The sequence below is a fragment of the Simochromis diagramma genome, unplaced genomic scaffold, assembly GCF_900408965.1.
Source record: "Simochromis diagramma unplaced genomic scaffold, fSimDia1.1 OVJJ01000361.1, whole genome shotgun sequence".
NCBI lineage: Eukaryota > Metazoa > Chordata > Actinopteri > Cichliformes > Cichlidae > Simochromis > Simochromis diagramma.
In genome coordinates, this window is record NW_024386860.1 from 12,547,112 (window position 1) to 12,565,320 (window position 18,209).

Genomic DNA, 18,209 nt, shown 5'->3' on the forward strand with positions numbered 1-18,209 from the left:
ACCATTGATCAGTATTTGCGACTCAGTAATTTAGCCATTTACTGACCCGGCATTGTCTGTGAACATGCTGCAGCAGGCATTGCATTGTATTGCTAGCGACGGATGAATGGCTCTGTCTTGAAAAGGAGCAAAACAAACCCTGTTTTTTTTTCTTCTACTTTCTGATTACTAGTACTCGAACTCGGTCAATTCAGGAGTGATGTCACTGCCAGCTTCAGTTTCCAAAGTAAATGGAAAGCATTATGTGGGTGTTGCTGCTTTGAGTGTCAAGAGGTGCCCGGATAGGCAGCTAGCTGCTAGCTAGCAATGAAGTCTACTGAACCAAAATGGACCTCTCTGCAATGTGTTGGGTATTTTGGATTTTAAATGCAGGTGATTTTCAGACCACACAAGACATCTGTGACGTACTATTACAGTTTATGGATTTACTTTGCTGATTAGCATTAGCTAATTAATTAGCAATTTTCCAGCTTAGCTAAATATGGTCACATCTGGAGCCACAAAAAAAGAAAACAAAACAAAAACCGAAAAGCTTCAGTTCCAAACTCCAACGCTCCAGAAACACAAGTCCACACACTTGTTGATGATGTCATGGATACGTCTATCTTTTATATACCAGACCCATTAGGTTTTCCCTTAAGACAGCCAAAACTTGTTGGTTGACTTTACTGCTTTTGTACAGACTGTACTGTCCTTGTCCTGTAACATAAAAATGTTTTCCTTCTTCATTATTTGGTACTAACAGGTAGTCCGTTGTCCTTAGCGCTCCACGTGTTACACAGTTATGTGATTTCATACAGTGAGTAAACTTGCTGACTTGAAAATGGGATGCTCTGACTTATTTTAGTATCACACAGAGATCGCAAAAACCACACTGTGCTATCACAACAATGTCACTTGTCACAACAAAAACAAATATATTAAAACATAAGAATTTTCTTTTTCTAACATGTAGCACATATGGCACTCCAATAAACCATGTACTGAATTATATTGATTTATTTAACACTATCGTTAGTCACCCTTTCAATAAAACACCTCAAAGAGATCCTCATTACTGGAAATACTCACTCACTTAAATACATGTGATTATCGTGTGGGTTAGCTCCTCCGGACAGGACATATGACCCCCACTCGGCCACTGTAAATTTGTTATGATTATCACATGGGCTTTGTGCTAGAGAGCTGGAAGGTTACAGACTGTTTTTATTGTCTGATCAAGTCCAGATAGTTGCGTTCTCACATGCAGCTCTATGTCTAGAAAAGTTTAAGGCTGTGGTGGATTTCTGAAAACAGCTTTGAGTTTAAGATCTAAAAAAATGACTCACTTGTTTGCCTGTCTCCTGCATGGCAGGATAAAAGACAGACCACAGTTAGTGCAGCCCATAGGGCACTGGGAACTGTGTTCCCATTTCCTGCTCTAGTCTTAAAGCTTGGCATTGCACGGAAATAGACATAAAGATTCATGGCTTTCCACTTTTACTGCAGGTTCAGTGATAAAAGCTCGAATGAGTGAGTTGATATGGTGCAAAAAAACAAAATTATTAAAAACAGTAATGTAGCCTGTGATGATTTTTCAGCTGTTTGCATAATATAACTCTTTTCTTTAGGCTGCCCTTTCCCTTAATGTTCAGACGTCATCTTTTACTGCTCTTACTTGATGGGTTTCATCTATGACTGAGCTCTGCTTGTAATGAAAGTAACAGTCACTCTCACACACACATACACATGCAGGTGTTTTCAGTTAATCTGGATGGTTAGACCTTTACTCAGGTTGAAGTTGAGCAGGGCTGTGGTCGGAAATGTGCAGTGTGAGGTCACCATCTTAAATACACAAACAAGAAAGGGGCTACATCAGCATTATTATGTTTTAAAACAAAAGTGATCTCTGTAATCTCCATATGTCATACTAAGCCACCTGAAAACCATAATGCATGACCAGTCAACAGTCATATACACAATATGTGGTCATACTGATTTAACTGTCCCAAAGAAGCACTGTGACGTTTCAAGAAAAGGACACGCACTGCTTTAAAAGGCCCACTCAAAACCAAGAACATGGGTGCCTGTGTCATCGTTTCCGAGGTCTCAGTGTCTGCTTTTGCACACGTCAGGACTAAACATTGAGAATAGCTTTATCCTGACTCATTTTTGTAGATTAGATTTTCTTTAAATGCATGTATATAAGTATGCATGAACAGTTATAAGAACATGTATCTGACTGTGTGCTTATGTGTACTGTTTGAGGGAAATGTACTGTAGCAAAGTCCTTCTGAAAATTACAGAAAAGTACCTTTACCGGATATTAAAAGTAAACTGTGCCAGCTCATAGGTGTTAAGGAGTCTGAGGGACCTCGCAGTGTCTTAAGTCACATTGTCACCGTTCTGGGTCATTTTGACCCAGCATTTTCAGTTTCTTGTATTTTGGTATTTTTCTGTATTGTGGTTCATTAGTTGTCCTGTTTTGAATATTATAATCCTAAGTTTCAGTGTTATTCTGGTTAAGAGTTTGCCCTTAAGTTTAGTTCAATGTCTAGTCTGTGCCTGTTTTACTTTGAAGGTCCATGTCTCATGTTAGTGTTTCCAGTGTTACTCTCCACTGTGTTGTCATTATGTTTCATTGGAGTCAGCTGTGTCCTCATGTGTCGGCACTTCTCCTGATCACCTCATGTGTGTATTTAAGTCCTCAGTCTTCCTGTGTTCAGTGTCACGTCGTCTGTGTTACCTCGTTCTATCTAGTCATCATAGTTCCTCTGTATCGTCTCTGTTATCTTAATTTTTTCCCCAGTGTAGGTTTTCAGTTAGCTGTCACTCCCGTTTGCCTTCGTTTGAGTTGTATTCATGTTATCAGCCACAATAAAGGCTTGTTTTTGGTTTGCAACTCAAGTTCAGTCTCCTCGCCTCTGTCTGTGCCTGTGTCTACCTCACTCACTCCAGACATCAGGCAAATAAAGTGATAAAAGTATTGGTGATGGTCTTTTATAGCCTCTTGAAAGCTCTGGGGTTTTGCAGTCTCCAGTCATATACATCTATTCAGATATTAAGTAACAGATGTTTGCAATTGCACCTATTTTAACTCAGTCAAGAATTATAATAGATTTTCAATTTCTTATAGACAAAATTGACAAATTTCCAGAAGCTCAGGAAGACATTAGATCAAAATTTCAGTTTATACTTTGAAAATAGATTTAAATTTTCAGGTTATACATTAATTTGGCCCATAAAAGCAATTGTAAGTAGCTTCGTCTGCTTCTTTTAGGCAGGAATATAACTTGTAGATATATAGTGATGTACTTGCAAGTAGTGATTGTATGAAGTGTTTTTTGATGATTAAATATATGCTGCAATTACAGCACATACAGCTATAAATCCAGATAGTAATATATTTATAAAAGGTAAGCATTGCTATTCACCTTTTATCAGATTTTCTGTACAGTTCATGTATAGTTAATGATTTTTTTTTCAACCCCCAAATTAAAATAAAACACACAGAGCCATATCGTTTAGATTTCAACAGTGAAGATTTATATCATAATTTACACATTTTGACATATTCGCTCATAAATAACTATGTAAACAGAATGTAAACAGAGACAGTTTTCAGGGGTATCTCCTCTGGAGTTAAAGCTCTGAACGAAGAAAGACACGCTTTGGTCGAACATTAGTTAGAGAAAAAGACGATGAAACAGAGGAGGAAGCTATGGAGATCAGGGTGTTGGCGTGTAACTGCTAACGAAAACCACAGTTGCACTGTTGTAGTAACATTAAGTTGGGTCTTAATGCCATGATGACCAGTATCATATATATTGTACAAAGTGTGAATGGTGTGAGCATCGGCACTGAAGATATAAAGTAGGACGAGGGGGCCAGTGCATGAAGGAAGGCCGAGGTGCTTTGGTGTAGGCCAGTTCGGTAACGAGATAGCGGACGGGCAGGGTTGAAGAAATGGGCCATTGTTTCTCAACCAAAGTATTAACAAATAACATTAACAACAATAAAATCAAAAACATGAAACACAACGAAAGACCACAGCTAAAGAGTGAACACCTCACCATGTACACAAAATACATCATCCCTTCCCTTCTTCAGCATTTTGATTTCTCAAGTCCTTCTTCCTTTGTTTGGATCTTTCCATTTTTTTTGGTGCGCATTTAAAATGAAAGCCAAGCGAACTTTGGTTTCTGGTGTCAACTGTAAATCCCTAAATGTGAGGACGTTCACACCTCTGTTGGGTGTTGACAACGTTAAATAGAAGATAAAACAAAACAAGAGGAGGGACGAGGGAACGGAGGTGGCTTACCAGCCTCCCAAGTCTGTTATGTGCTACACGTTGAGCAGGCTGTGCCTCTTCTTTGGACCACATGAAGAGCTGCACTCCAGTTCAATTTGGTTCTTCTTCTTCAAGTAGCAAAAGAAAGCAAATAAATACAAAACTCCCATCTTCAGCTGTCCTTTTAAATGCAAACACACGCAGACACACACTCATCGCATCCACACTGAGGTAACCGTTGTGAAAAATATACAAAAAAATGCCCTTTCTTGTTTCATTTAAATTAAGTAGGCATCAGAAAAGGGCGTAGAGAAGTTATTAAGCAGGGCTGAGTTAAACGTCTTCTTTCTAAATTAACAAATTGCTCTGCCATGCTTTGGCAAGCTCTCTTAAGCCTTTCAACCTGCTATTATTGGTTTCTACATTTAAATAGGTAAAACCCTGAAGAATGGATACCCCTGGTTCTATAGGTCAGAGGTCACAAGACAGATATATGCATAGGGAGAGTGACTATCTACAAAGAAATGGCCACAGGGAAAAAAAAACTATAGAAAATCAATGTAACCATCCCACATATTGCTTTTGAAGACAACAAATAAAAGTAAAATAAATTAAGTATATAACAACAAAACGATCAAAAAACCCCACGGACATCTGAAATTAAAAACAAAATAATACAAGAACAATAATGATAAAAGCATTATATTAATAACATTACAGGTAAATCCTGTGTACATGATTGTCTCTAAGTATAATAAATGCTGAAACCATTAAGTAGTCATGGGACAGTGCAGCCCTGAGTACGTGAGTCCCTGATAGGTTTAAACCCTGGAGTGGTCATGATGTCACTACTCATGACAACCAGGTAGACATATTTACAGTTGTTGCTCCTGGCAACCCAGTCCACCATGCAGTCTTGGCTCTATGTCTCTCAGGTGCAAAAAGGTCACTTAAGCGTGATCCTCTGATTCCTGCTTGACAGTTATGTTGGCAGGAAGTGGGGGGATGGGACTGCTGTGCCGCATCTTGATGACCGACGTCTCGTTCGGGGACTCGTACGCACCATAACCTGCAGACCGAAGCTCAGTGGTTTTACTCTTGTGGTGGGGATGGAAGTTTGAGGACTTAATGTCACTCTCCCTCCACAGCATCCCCAAAACCTGCTTCTCCAACATGGCTTCCATCTCCACCCCTCCCTGCAACTGCTCCAGTCGCTCAGCGTGTTCGCTGACGTCAAAGCGCTCAATCTCCTCATTGGCGCGGTGCACTTCCTCCAAGGCAATCTGGCTTGAAATGGCTGGGCTTCCAGAGCTGGAGCTTGCAGCCAAACAATAGCCCTTCAGGTGAAGTCGCAGGCTACACAGGTGGATGTAGTGGCGATGGCAGTGGGGGCATTTGTGTGGACGCTCGCGGGAGTGCAGGCGCTTGTGCAGCTTAAGGTGGACAAACTGGGTGAACTTAGCAGGACAGAGTTTGCAGTGGTAGGGCTTCTCCCCTGAGTGAAGGCGCAGGTGAGTTTTCAGGTTGCTGGTGCTGCTGAAGCGCTTGTGACAAACCTGAATGATGAGAAGCAAAAAAAGAAACCCTGTCAGAACCCTGTAGAAACCCACCAGTTAACAGTCATCTACACTCATTAGCACTCTGGTAAAGCAATAAATGTGATATTTTCTCACCTGACATTCATGTGGCTTCTCCCCAGTGTGGACCAGGTAGTGTTTCTGCAGGTGAGCCAGCTGAGTGAAGCCTTTGCTACAGGTTTGACATTTGAAAGGTCTCTCCCCACTGTGGACGCGAAGATGGACCTGCGTGACAAGAAGAGAAAAAAACCCCGTCTCTACATGCTAATGATAACATTGTGATTCAAAAAGCATGCAGGACTAATAATAAGCTAAAAACACATGACTTTGACAGCCAAAACCTACCTTCAGGTTTGACAGCTGTCCGAAGGTCTTGCTGCACACGTTGCACTCATATTTGATTTTGCCATTCTGCTTCTTCAGAGGGTAAGGCAGTGCCTTGTAGCCTGCTGAGCCTGCACCACGCTTCACCTTGGTCAGGTTAATTGCCTCGTCATCGGGACAACGCTCGCTGGTGTTGCCCAGCAGGGCTGAGGTAGGCTTAGTGGGCACCTGCTCACTGGGAGGTGCTGTGCCTGCAGTCGGGGAGCCGCTGGAGGGAGCGTGGGCTGAACCATGAGAGTGAGGGTGCCTGGGATAAGTGCTGTGAGGACCTGTTGTGTCTCTCAGAGAAGTAGCAGCTGAGAAGGCACTTGTGGGCCCTGGAAGGAGGAAGTCTCTGTGGCCAGAAATGGAGGAGGGATGCACAGGGTCAGGTATTAGGAAGCGCCTCCCTGTTTCAGAAGGCAGGAGGGGCACATGATGGGGCAGGAGGTTGCTGTAGAGGGGATACATCCTGGGAAAGATTCCTCCTACAGTTGGGATGCCACCGCCAGGGAGAGGATAGTGATGGGGCATAAGATAACGTGAGTAAGGGGCCCCTGGAGGGTAGAAGGAAGAGGAGAGGGGGGCAGACGGTGGGGAATAACCAGGATAGGTTCCCAGTCCGGTGGGATAGAAAGAAGCAGGCGATGGTGCTGCACCAGAGGGGCTTCCGTGAGGGCTGCTCTCTGGGCTGCTCCTTGCTGATGGGCTAGGTGTGGCTGAGGATTGGTTGCCAGGCGAGTGAGTTGAGGGGTAAGCAAGGCGGGCAGCTTTGTGATTGAGGAAGTCCTCAGATATTTGAGGGTGGGCCCTGAGAGGTGGGTAGAGGGCACGAGGGTACAGGAGACGATCGGGGCTGTCGGCACAGCGTGGACGTGTGGGAAGCGGCCTGTTGGGCTCCCTCTTTGTGGACGAAGAAGATGAGGTGCCACGCAGAATAGAAAGAACACTGTGTTCTTTCTTTGGTGGGGTGGGGGTCACTGCGACAGGGGACGGGCTGGATGTTTCTTGCACATGCTCCTCATTGCTCACCTGCTGCTGCTTTACCTCCAAAATAGACTGCTCTGAAGGGACAGACAGAGAAAAAAATGGTCAGGGAGGGGTTTGTCAAATCAAAAAAATGATTTTAAAAACATTTGGCATTTAAATCACAACTTCTTTATAAGAACATAAAAATCTCTGTAGTAGAGATGTGTGCAACTCTGTGTTAAGAAACACCATTAGTAACTCAGTGGGGCAATTAGCGTGACAGATTTGACGAACGAGTGTGGCGCCAAAAGACGGGGAGTGAGGTGTGACAGCTCCCTTTAGGCATTCTGTGTGTGTGTGTCTATAAAATCAAGATAAAATCAAATGGTGGCAGACCGACAGAGAGGGCTGATGGAAGGTTTCCTGCTAAAGATATACTAAGAAAAAACTTGGCCTCCACCTGCCCTCCATAAACACACATACACACACCTACACCATGTGACAAGGTACACACACACAGAGGCGCCTCCAGACAAAGGCCTCTGTCTGATTTGTTGACTCTTCCACTTTTGGACAGCACACACACACGTTTGATCAAGCTCCTGCTCTCCTCATTTTCCTGGCCACTTGCTATTGTTTTCCGGGTCAAAGGTTAAATTAAAGCGCTTCCTCCTCACTCACTCGCACCTACTGTCTTCTCAGTATGATGAAAGAGTAGATTAGGAGGCGAGCTCACTCACATACACTCTAAAAGCCCCGGGATGTCAGTTCGCAGCACATCTCGGCTGTTAAATTGCCACAGATGGGCTCTTAAAATGCCGTTGTGTATTACCTATAAGCTCATTTAGTGGGCAGTCAAGTTTTTACTACGAGGTCACCCAGAGGGACATGCGTGTGTGTGATTGCAAGTGTGTGTGTTTGAGAGAGACGGAGCATGTCAAAGTTAATCTTAAGTGCCAGTACTGGTGAAATTTGCTCAACTCCTCCTGATTCAGCCCTTCACTCACAGTTGCACACATAGTCAGTGACCCTTTTGTCAGCAGTATAGCGACAGTGTGTAAACACTGAGGTTATCAGTTAGCCTTACTCCTCCTTCTCTACCTCCTCCCTCCATCCCTCTTCTGAAAAACAAACAGGGCAGCCATCTTGGAGATATCAATCTGTCAACACGGCCCTTCTGCCAGGAAGTTCAAGTAGTCAACAGAGGGGGGTAGGAGGTGCAACTCTACCTCTCTCATTCCCTCCTCCACCTTCTTTCTAGTCTTTTTAAGTGGCAAATATATCAGCGCGATTGGCTGACACGCTCGCACACACATGAGCAGCAAGCTTGTGTGCATGTGTTTGAGGTGAAAAGGGTGGCTATAAATATGGTGGCATGTCACTCTCCTGACTGTGTGCGTGTGTGTGGGAAGAGAGAGTGTCTTTGAACACAACGCATGTACACACACACACACACACCTACACACACACACACACACACACACACACACACACACACACACACTACACACACACACACACACACACATGGATGACAGGTGCTCTCCAGCGCTAACACTTCAAGAGCGCATATGACGGCGACAAAAAGAGAAAAAGGAGAAAGTGAGGGAGTAAAACTGTGGTGCATGCTCACTCATTTTGCTCACACACTTAAACACATACATATGTCTGGTTTTGCTATGACTGCGCTAGAAAGAGCTAAAACCAGAAAGAAAAATATGATACAAACAACTGTCATCGTTGCGCTCCTCGGGAATATAATACAGGTTGTCGCTCGGTTCGGAGCAGAAGCTCTAGTGCCTCATTAAGGACACGTGTAACATTTTACAACGAGCAAAACGCAAAACTTTGATGAGAATCTAGTGGGCGGTATCAGAGATTTTAGTTTTTGCAGTGTAGACTAATTTCTCTAAAAATGAAACGGTTTGAAAGCCCCAAAATAATCTAGTGGGTAGGCTACCAAATTATTGCAAAGAGTTAGTTTATAATGGTTATCTAGTGCCTAGATTTGCATTAGCTAGCCACCCTACCAAAACGTGGAACTTATTTAGTATTTAAGCGGTTCATTTCGGGCGCATCTACTTGCATTAGTAGCGAACAAAATGAGTCCACTTCCTCAAGCAGCAAATTGGTGAAAAATAACAATCTTTTACAACAGTCGATGCCGGTAAAGCAACGTTAAATAGACTAAAATCACCAATAAACTTCGATGACTTAATGGTATCACATTCGGTGCCCAGCATGACTATTAAAATTCAGCAAAGCAGCTTCCTCTTCTTTTACCTTTTGCCCTTTTAACTGAGTTTCAGTTTAACGTTACTTAGTCAGAAAGATTGTGGTTTTTCTTCTTCGTTTTACTCAGCCAATGACATTATTTCTGACAACGTTTGTAAAGCTTAACTGTAGTGGGCAACACCAACAGTCAAATGTTTTACTCATTTTAGGAATGAAAGATCAGTAGAAGTAAAAAAAAAAAAAATGAAAAAGGGCTAGAAACTTGTGTGGTAGCTCCAGGACAAAAATGGAGTCAAATGAAACAACTGTTTCTGCTGCAGGTAAGAATCGGTATTCAAGTCACTGGTAGGTCAACAAAGCCTGTGGGGCTTAACTGACAGGGGAACCTAATTAAAGGCAACACTTCTACTGTATACACGCTGAGTTGCGGGGAGGGGAGGCAGGCAAAGGGATCGTGGGTACCTCCTGCCTCTGTGCCCCAGGTCATGCGCATTTTTCCCTGGGCAGTGGAGTCACTCTGGCTGGGTGTGCTAGTTCCTCTGCCAGCTTAACACTACTATTAGCCTGCAGTCACACCTGGAAACCACTCAGCTCCCACTCTCTGCCTTTGTTTTCCTCTTAGCTCGGTCTCCCTTTGATCAGCTCAACTACAGTGAATGAGCATAGTTAGTCGGCCGTGTTTAAAGGTTGAGATTAAGCTTTTTTATTGGTTAGACTGATTAGTTAAATACCATTAGTATGAAATAAAGCACAAATATTTGAGAACTCTTTTTAATACTTGTTAATGTGCATTTTGCATATACTCTTATGAGAGCAAGTTTTTCCCGTCAAAAGGTCACCGAAAACACGCAGTCAAGCAAACACACTCTCCGACTCTTCTGCAGAGGTTGAGCAAGGTTTTGTGCGTGCACGTGTGTGCGAGCTTTTATGTTAAAAGCGGGTCTTTAAGCGTGTAAGACTGTGGCATTAGGGGCCGTATCCCCTGTCTGTGTAATTACACTGTCACTAGCACACACACACAAGCAAAAATACAACGATGATACTGACAGAGATGAAAGGTTGTTGGTCTTGTACTTTTGAGTGTGTGTGTGTGTGTGTGTGTGTGAGAGAGAGAGATAATGACAGGCTAATGTTGAGAGAGGAAGGAGACACAGCTATATTCAAAAACACTGCTAGGGTTTAAGAGCGGCGACAGGACACAGTCAAGACAAACACACCTACACTGACTATTGATTTCATGTTTTTTATGTGCGGTGGTCAGTGCATCAGGCGAGTAATAATGCATGCTGCTCTTTCACAGCAAGTGAATGCTGTAGTAAGTTTTAACCACACGAGATGTCAGATAACAAATTATATTTAACTTCAGAAAGAAAAATTAATGATTAATGTTCCAGTGAATGTCACTACTTCTACTCATCAACTTTGTGGTTTCAAAAAATGTCAAATCACAGGAACTTACTAAGTTTCTGCATCATCAGCTCCCCAGACGGTGGGTAGTGCAGGCGTCGGGCAAAGTCGTGGCAGTACCAGACAAGCAGCTCGGCACCAGCTGGGACAGGCTTCACAGTATAGAAGTAAATCTCCATGCCATTCTGACACGCCGCCAGGTTCTGCTCTGCTGCCGAGTGGGCCGGGTTCACATACCGCATCCAGTTGGAGCGAGTCTCATCCAGGCCATCGACAAAGTGATGAAACTCTCCGTCCACATAAATCTGAAAAGAGAGAGGAAGAAAAAAATAATAGTGAGTTAATTTACCTGAATGTAAGATTACACTGAAGTTAATTTAACAGAAAAAAGGGAGAATAATATAAATCCCTTGTCCTTTGTTCCTTTTTTATGCTTATTCAGGTCTTATGAGAAGAAACAAAGCAGTAACATGCAAAAAACTTATTTCACTCTTATTTCACCCCCTCCTTCACTTATTACATCTTAATTACAATGCTAGCGATTTGATGAATAAACAGGTCCGTTAATTTAAGTAGCTAACAAAGCAAATATCTAAATAAGTAACATTATCGCTTAATTAAAATAGTGAACTAGCAAAATTAGGAGAAGAAGTTAAACAACTGGCTAAAATGCTGGTAAAGAAGCAATTCATTGATTAAAAAAAATCAGTCAGAAAACAACTAAACAAGTAAAAACAGCTGCATGTTTGTCAGAATACTTGATTGAAGTAATAAAGCAAAATAATTTACTAATCATGTAGCAAAGAAGTAGCTGCCACCAAGCAGACACCACTGGTTATAAACTGCATCACATACATACATCTTAAATCTTTTCTTGTCTCTTTCTTAATGGTTTCATTCCTTACCATCTCCCTCTCTTCACTTTCATCTCTTTGAGCCAGAAGAACAGACAGAGACAGACAGAGAGTGGTGAGGAGGAGGAGATCCTCTTTTATATTGAAAAGGGAAAGGAAAGACCAACTCATTTTCTGCCTCTCCTCCCCCTTTCTCTCTCTGTCTCTCTCGTTCTCTATCTTAATAACTCGTTTTTTTCTTGGCTTGGCGTGTGTGTGTGTGTGAGAAAGTGAGATATGAGCATGAATGGAACTGTGGTTAGGTTCACATACTACACACACAGACACACACACACACACACACCACACACTGTGTAGGCGGTGGTCAGGTAGATGGTTTTTGAGTATGTGCAGTCGCACTGTCAGTTACTGGTAGTGATGGAGCGTCTTCTGGCGAACAGTGTGTGTCAGTGTGTGTGGACTTACAGGAACGGCAGCGTGACATGCTATTTGTATACGCTGACATCACATCCTCATCTCCGTTCCTTGAACAGTCTCACACACACACTCACACACACACACACACAGAAAACAGCAAACCCAATTTCCTGTTCGGTGACTGACTTTAGATGTGCGTGACGTCACAGGAAGGGGTCTCTCCGGCTTCTGAGGAAGTATGTGTTTCTGCTGTTGTGTGTATCTTTGATGTTTGTGCTCACCCTCCAAAAGTATTTGCGGTTGGCGTCTTTGGGGACGCTGTCAGCCGTGTAGATCTCGCCCACCAGGGGACCGAAGCGAGTTCCTTTGGGGATGTACTCCCTGCTGCACACGCCAGCCACCTGCACGATGACACGCACATATAGACAGGTTAGGAAAAAACACGTCAAGGCCAAACAGGATGTTTGAAGTGGATTGGGTGATGATGATGAAGTCTGAAATGTTTGAAGAGGACGTTCAGGTGTGTGGAATATGTGTTTTCATAATATCTGCACAGCCATCTGTAGTACATATCATTAAGTCTCATTAAGTCTTATTTCAAATACAGACTCAGACACACAGCGTCAACCAGCTGTCAACAGAGACAATGATTAATGAACCAGCTCCACACTTGAGTTCATCTGGAGCGTCTGTGTTGGTGTGTGACTGCAAATGGCTGAAGACAAAACTAAAATCTCTTTCTTCGAGTCTCTCCCTCTGTCTCTCTCCTTACACCTCTACTGCTTGCCACATCAAACCAAAACCACCGCCACTTCACATGCTTCAAGAGGAAACATTCAGATACTTGGGTAAAAAAAACCCAACAACCGTGTTTCTCCTTTTTTCTCACTCTGTCATCTGATTCAATCAAAGAGCAAGAGGTGAGAAGAAGAAAAGGAAGAAGAAGAAAAGCAAGGGATTACGTGGTGACTAGACGTTTGGCTCCAGCCATGGATGGTAGAGAAACGCACTCACACACATTTTCTTCATGCTTAACCCACACAAACAGAAGTCTTTCCCAAACCCCCTTGTTCCCTGATGACATGGGAAATCCCCATTTTTCCATTTTTCTCTCAATAGGACCAGACATGAAAATGTGTTAGCATGTGATTAAAAAAACCCCAACTTATTAACAGGCTTTTACAAAGCTCTCTCTCTCACTTTGAACATAATGTAGCTTTCTTTCTAGAAACTGCCATCCTCAGCCTTACCTTTTTTTCCTCTCTTAAATATTATCTGATAGAATATCAGCTTGTAAAGTTCTCTTCAGCTTCCCACTGCTAATCGCCTGGTGAAAAAAATCAATGACATCACGCAGCTTTACTGGGAACCTCCCAAGTGCCAAAACTGACATTTTCTGAGCGATAGTCATGCATCTTTAAAATACCTTGAAACACAGCATAGAAGTGCTGTGGCTTTTCTACTTTAAAATATCCTATCTGTGACAATCTCTAAAGTGGAAACAAGCTTTTTTAAAAATTGCTTATTTGTGCTCTTAGTCACTTGGATATCTGATTGTTTTCTGGAACATTATTAAATGCTTTTTAACCCTTTGCTGCTGCAAACCACTCTTATCACTCTAAGAGTCATGGTGGTTCTGTGCACTCTCCCTGTTATCAAGTTTCAACCATTGCCTGTTGACATTTTGACTTTGCCACCCCCAGTTAGATCAGTGAAAAAAAGTCTATTACTTTAAGCTTATCTATAATCATGTAGTGGGCGATTGGTTAGTAAAGAAATATTTACAGTACAGGAAATCGTCAAATGCTTCTTATGAAGCATTTGAGTGATCAAAGCTCAAATCACACTCTGACACTTTCTCATTCAGCACTTTTAAGACGAGCAGACGGAAACAGTCTGATGCACTGTGTTGGATGAGAGGCTCGATGGTGCCCCCTGCCTGCATGGTTCGGTATTTCAAGTAGTTTTATGACTTGAAACAATTGCGATCAAGGCGCCATAATTTTTCTCAGATGACACAATCCTTTTCATGGATAGATACAAGCTGATAAAACAGCACTGTAAATCAAATCTGTTTCTGATGTTTCACACACCCACGCACACATAAATGCCTCTGTGTGTGTGTGTGTGTGTGTGAAGTTTTATGAGACCTGACCCCTTTTTTATTACATGACCCATGTCTGACTCACAGTTGTGTGTATGTACAGATGCCTTTCTCTGCCTCAATGTGTATGAAATATTCTGGCTGGAGAGAAAGTTTGTCTGTCTGCCAGCATGTGCCCGTGTGTGTGCGTTTGTGAGTGTGAGAGAGAGTCTGACCTCCTTGCTGCCAGCCAGGTGTTTGAAGGCCAAGTTACGGGGCAGCGAAGCCTCGGCTCTGGTCGTCGACATCATCATGGCATCACCGTCTGGGCCCGCCTCACATGCCGTGTCTTTGACAATATACGTGCACTTCTCTTCAAACTCTGCCTCTGTCCACTGTGTCATGTCTGCTTCCTCCATGTCGACGTCGTTATCTGTCATCGTGCCCGCTCCACCTGAGCCTGTGCTGGTGGCAGAGGAAGCCATCTTGGCTCCGTGGCGTGCGTCGTCCTGCTCCATGGTGTGCGCCCCCTCACTGGTCAACATGGCCGAGCTATGAGAGGTCGCCTGGACAGGAAAGGCAAGAGCGAAAAAGGTTATTTCTGATCACTTTTATCTAAATATTTCCACTAATGAAAGCTCAGCAAGTGAAAAATAGTTGAAATTAAGAAAGACATTGCAAAAATAGAACAAAAAAAGAAAGAAGTAAGAGAAAGAAAGCCGAGTAGATGAAAGAAAGGAAAAGGAAACTAGATCAATCGAGACAGACAGTAAAAAAGCAACAGAAAGGAAGAAGGGACAGCAAGAGGCAAATAAGAAAAAGTTAAAGAAGAGAAAAAAAAGAGAAAGTAGAAACTGGGAGTGGTGGGAAAAACTACCACAAGAGAAGGAGATATGGGAGGAAATGATAAGAGGAAAGAAAAGGATTGGAATGATGTAAGATAAACTCCGAAAGAAGAGATCAGGAAAGACAAAGAGGAGAGGAAGAGATGTGATTATTATGTGTGGTGATTCAGTGAGAAAGGAGGGGGTCTGACTAATGCTACAGTCACACACACACAGACATACGCACATATAGACACACTTACACACACGCGTAAATGAACATGCACACTAAGGGAAAGACAGGAAGCTGCTTGTCTTGTCAACTATTTAGACTAAATGTTAACTAATTTGGGAAACAATTAGGGGAAAGAAATGACAAAATTCCAGTCTTCATTTTGTCATGAGTAAAGACCAGCTCATTTTAATAATAATAATGATCTAATAATCTAAATGCATACCATTTTCCAAATAAAACTCCTAATCCAGCATTGTAATAATTCATTCCTTTGACTACAGTCCCAATCATTTTAATCACCTGAAATTGCCCTTCTGGTCTTACTGGTGTTTGTATTACAAAGCTTTTTTGTTATCAGAATTGAGTGATGTCTTCAAGGTGAAACTGAAAATGACTCAGGCTGATATAGGAGCGTAGGATACCTCAGGAGACAACGATCAAGCGCGGTAACGAAAAGCAACTGATGAGGAACTGAGCTTGTGTTCTCACACATAGTGACGAAATATGATTATGAAAATCCCAAACCATATGAAGAACTGTGTGTAGTTTTTACAAGCTGCGCTGTCGATGAGATTTTCCCCTTTACAAAAGATCAAGCGTAAACAAAGTTCTATGCTTGAGCCTCAAAAAATCGACCCGTTTTTTAAAAGAACAATATAACAAAAAGTTATTAACGGTCTGAGCAAACTTTCCAAGTGACCTCTTTGTCTCTAACTTTCTTTCTTTTCCTGAAGCAAAGAAAGTTTTCCTGTTTTGTTTGCGGTCGTTTTCTCCCATGCTTTTACTCAGAAAGACAACGACACTGCAACTTGGAGCTTAACTAGCTTACACATGTAAGAAATTTGGACTTTGCTGGATAATGTGATGAATCTACTCAGATTATGTGACGCTAACATCTTCCGTATTTCCTCCCTCTTAATTCCCCCTCCTCCGTGTCTCTCCCTGGGGTTGAAGACAGAGGAAGGAAATGCTGTCTGTGTCTGAATGAAGCTAAAATTGGAAGCAGAGTGGCACTGCAGCGGAACCGGCAAATCATCCCGACTCCCAGCTTGTGTGTGTGTATGTATGTTAGTAATGGACGGGGGAGTGATGAGGAAGGGAGCGTCAAAACTTTTCCATTTGGGGGGCCACAGCAGCGCAAACAAAACTTCAAACGTGATCCCACCCAAGACAATCCCACACACACATACAGGGACAGGCAGATATCCACAAAGGGACAAACATGCTGCTTGTCCCACGCAGAGCAGCAGAAAGCAGCAGAAAGCAGCAGATCTTCAGTGAGCACACTCAGGTCTGCAAATGCTTCTGAAGCCACAAAAAAGAATATTTCCCTCACATTCAACAACTTTGTGCTTAAACAGTCAGCACACAGATACTAAAGTGACACATGAAAATAAACTCTATAAACACCCTTAGTTACTGAAAATATAGACTAATATTTTCAAATTTTAACACTTTTATAGAAGACAACACTTTTGAGCACTTGCAACCAATGCAACTGACTTTCCTGTTCCAGAATTGCAATCAAAAAGTAGTTTCTAAACCCAGAATCTTAAAGTATGTTGACTGTAACAGTCTGACTTGCCAGGCTGTAACAAAGCAAATCACCCAAAATACATTTAAGTATCTTAAAACCACAAAATCTAATTTTTGACTAGCAAAACAATAAAAACTCCAGTGAGAAAGATTTTTCCCAATCAGCGGCTAGATTTTTTTTTCTTTACTACAAAGGATACGCCAAGCGAACAACAGGTTCTGCCCAATTTGTTATTAAAATGAAGATCACTTGAAAGTGATCAGTTATGAAAATACAATATTTGATCTCTCTTGAATTTACTTTGCATAACAGCTGCAACATTGAAAACTAATAGTGAAACCAAGAACCAAGAAACAATTCACTGTTTGCACATGTAGAGCAACTGAAAAATATGTAAAAGGCGAATCTGCATACAGGGAGCCAGATTTCACATTAAAATGACATTAAATAACAACATTAAATTCTAAAAACTTGAAAAAACAGACATGAGGAATCATGCCAAGACTGTTTTTTTCTGAAATTCATGTGGGGGAAAAAAACACTACTGTTATAACAAAATTCACATGTTTCTATGAATAAACAACGATTGATTTGTAAAAATATGTAGAAAATATGTCAAATATGTGAAAATAACTGAGCTGCTAAACAAACATTGTAATACCTCAGTTTTTCAAACTAGTAAAAGCATCTGCAGCAGCAGCTAACCATTTTAAGAAAAATCTTATTAGAAAAATGAAGTCACGTTGGCTGCAACCTCAAATTTCTAATTAAAAATCGTCCTAATGTTCAGAAAACAAGGCTGAAAATGAGATTAAAATAAGCTTAAAAGTATATTAAACTGGATTAAAAAACACACACACAAAAAAACTCTTAAAGTTTTATTTCTACTCTAAATTCTGAAATTTTTATTTAGTTTCTCTAAAACTAAATGAAGAAAAAAAAATCAAAAAATACAAAAGCAAAAAATTAATCTTTGTTCTTCTGTATCTTTTAGTAAAAATGTAAAAAAAAAAAATTGAGCATACGAACGAATGCTCCACACTTACTGTATAACTCTGGTCCCATCCACACATAGGGACGTCCGGTCAGATCCTTTCTCCCTGTATGTCTGTGAAGATAGCGTGTGTGTGTGGGACAGGTGCAGTAGTTCTCCGCTCCTTCTGTCCTTCCAGCTCCGGGTGCTGATATCCACACTAATGCGAGTGTGTGTACTCTGAAGTGAGTGTATGTGCGAGACAGAAGTCTATAGCTCCTCCTCTTGGCTCCACCCCCCTCATTCTCTCCTTCCTAACACACACACCAACTTTTCTTTGGAAGGAAGCAGCATGTGCTTTCACCTGAGGCCATAAGCTATACACACACAGAGACGCCGACATACACACAACACTGAAAACACAGCCTTTTGTCCCCCTGCCTGTTTTGTTTTTTGCAGTGATTA

General features: G+C 41.9%; 1 protein-coding gene across 1 annotated transcript; it reads right to left on the bottom strand.

Annotated features, from left to right (window-relative positions):
- Window positions 1-3,502: 3,502 nt before the first annotated feature.
- Window positions 3,503-17,989, bottom strand: prdm1a (PR domain containing 1a, with ZNF domain). Its single transcript, XM_040030616.1, has 7 exons — window positions 17,818-17,989; window positions 14,412-14,741; window positions 12,374-12,493; window positions 10,874-11,126; window positions 6,193-7,274; window positions 5,944-6,072; window positions 3,503-5,826 (listed from the first exon to the last, which is right to left on the bottom strand). Exons 1-7 carry the CDS (start codon window positions 17,842-17,844, stop codon window positions 5,221-5,223), a joined length of 2,547 nt encoding a protein of 848 aa, XP_039886550.1. The 5' UTR covers window positions 17,845-17,989; the 3' UTR covers window positions 3,503-5,220.
- Between the last annotated feature and the right edge of the window lie 220 nt (window positions 17,990-18,209).

What these genes read in the sequence shown, in the direction of transcription:
- prdm1a (XM_040030616.1), bottom strand. Translation starts at nt 17,844, where the DNA reads ATGTGTGGATGGGACCAGAGTTATACA. An exon ending in GACAGCTGTCAAACCTGAAG is followed by an intron (nt 6,073 to 6,192) that starts GTAGGTTTTGGC and finishes CTTGTCACGCAG; the next exon opens with GTCCATCTTCGCGTCCACAG. An exon ending in AGAAGCCACATGAATGTCAG is followed by an intron (nt 5,827 to 5,943) that starts GTGAGAAAATAT and finishes CTCATCATTCAG; the next exon opens with GTTTGTCACAAGCGCTTCAG.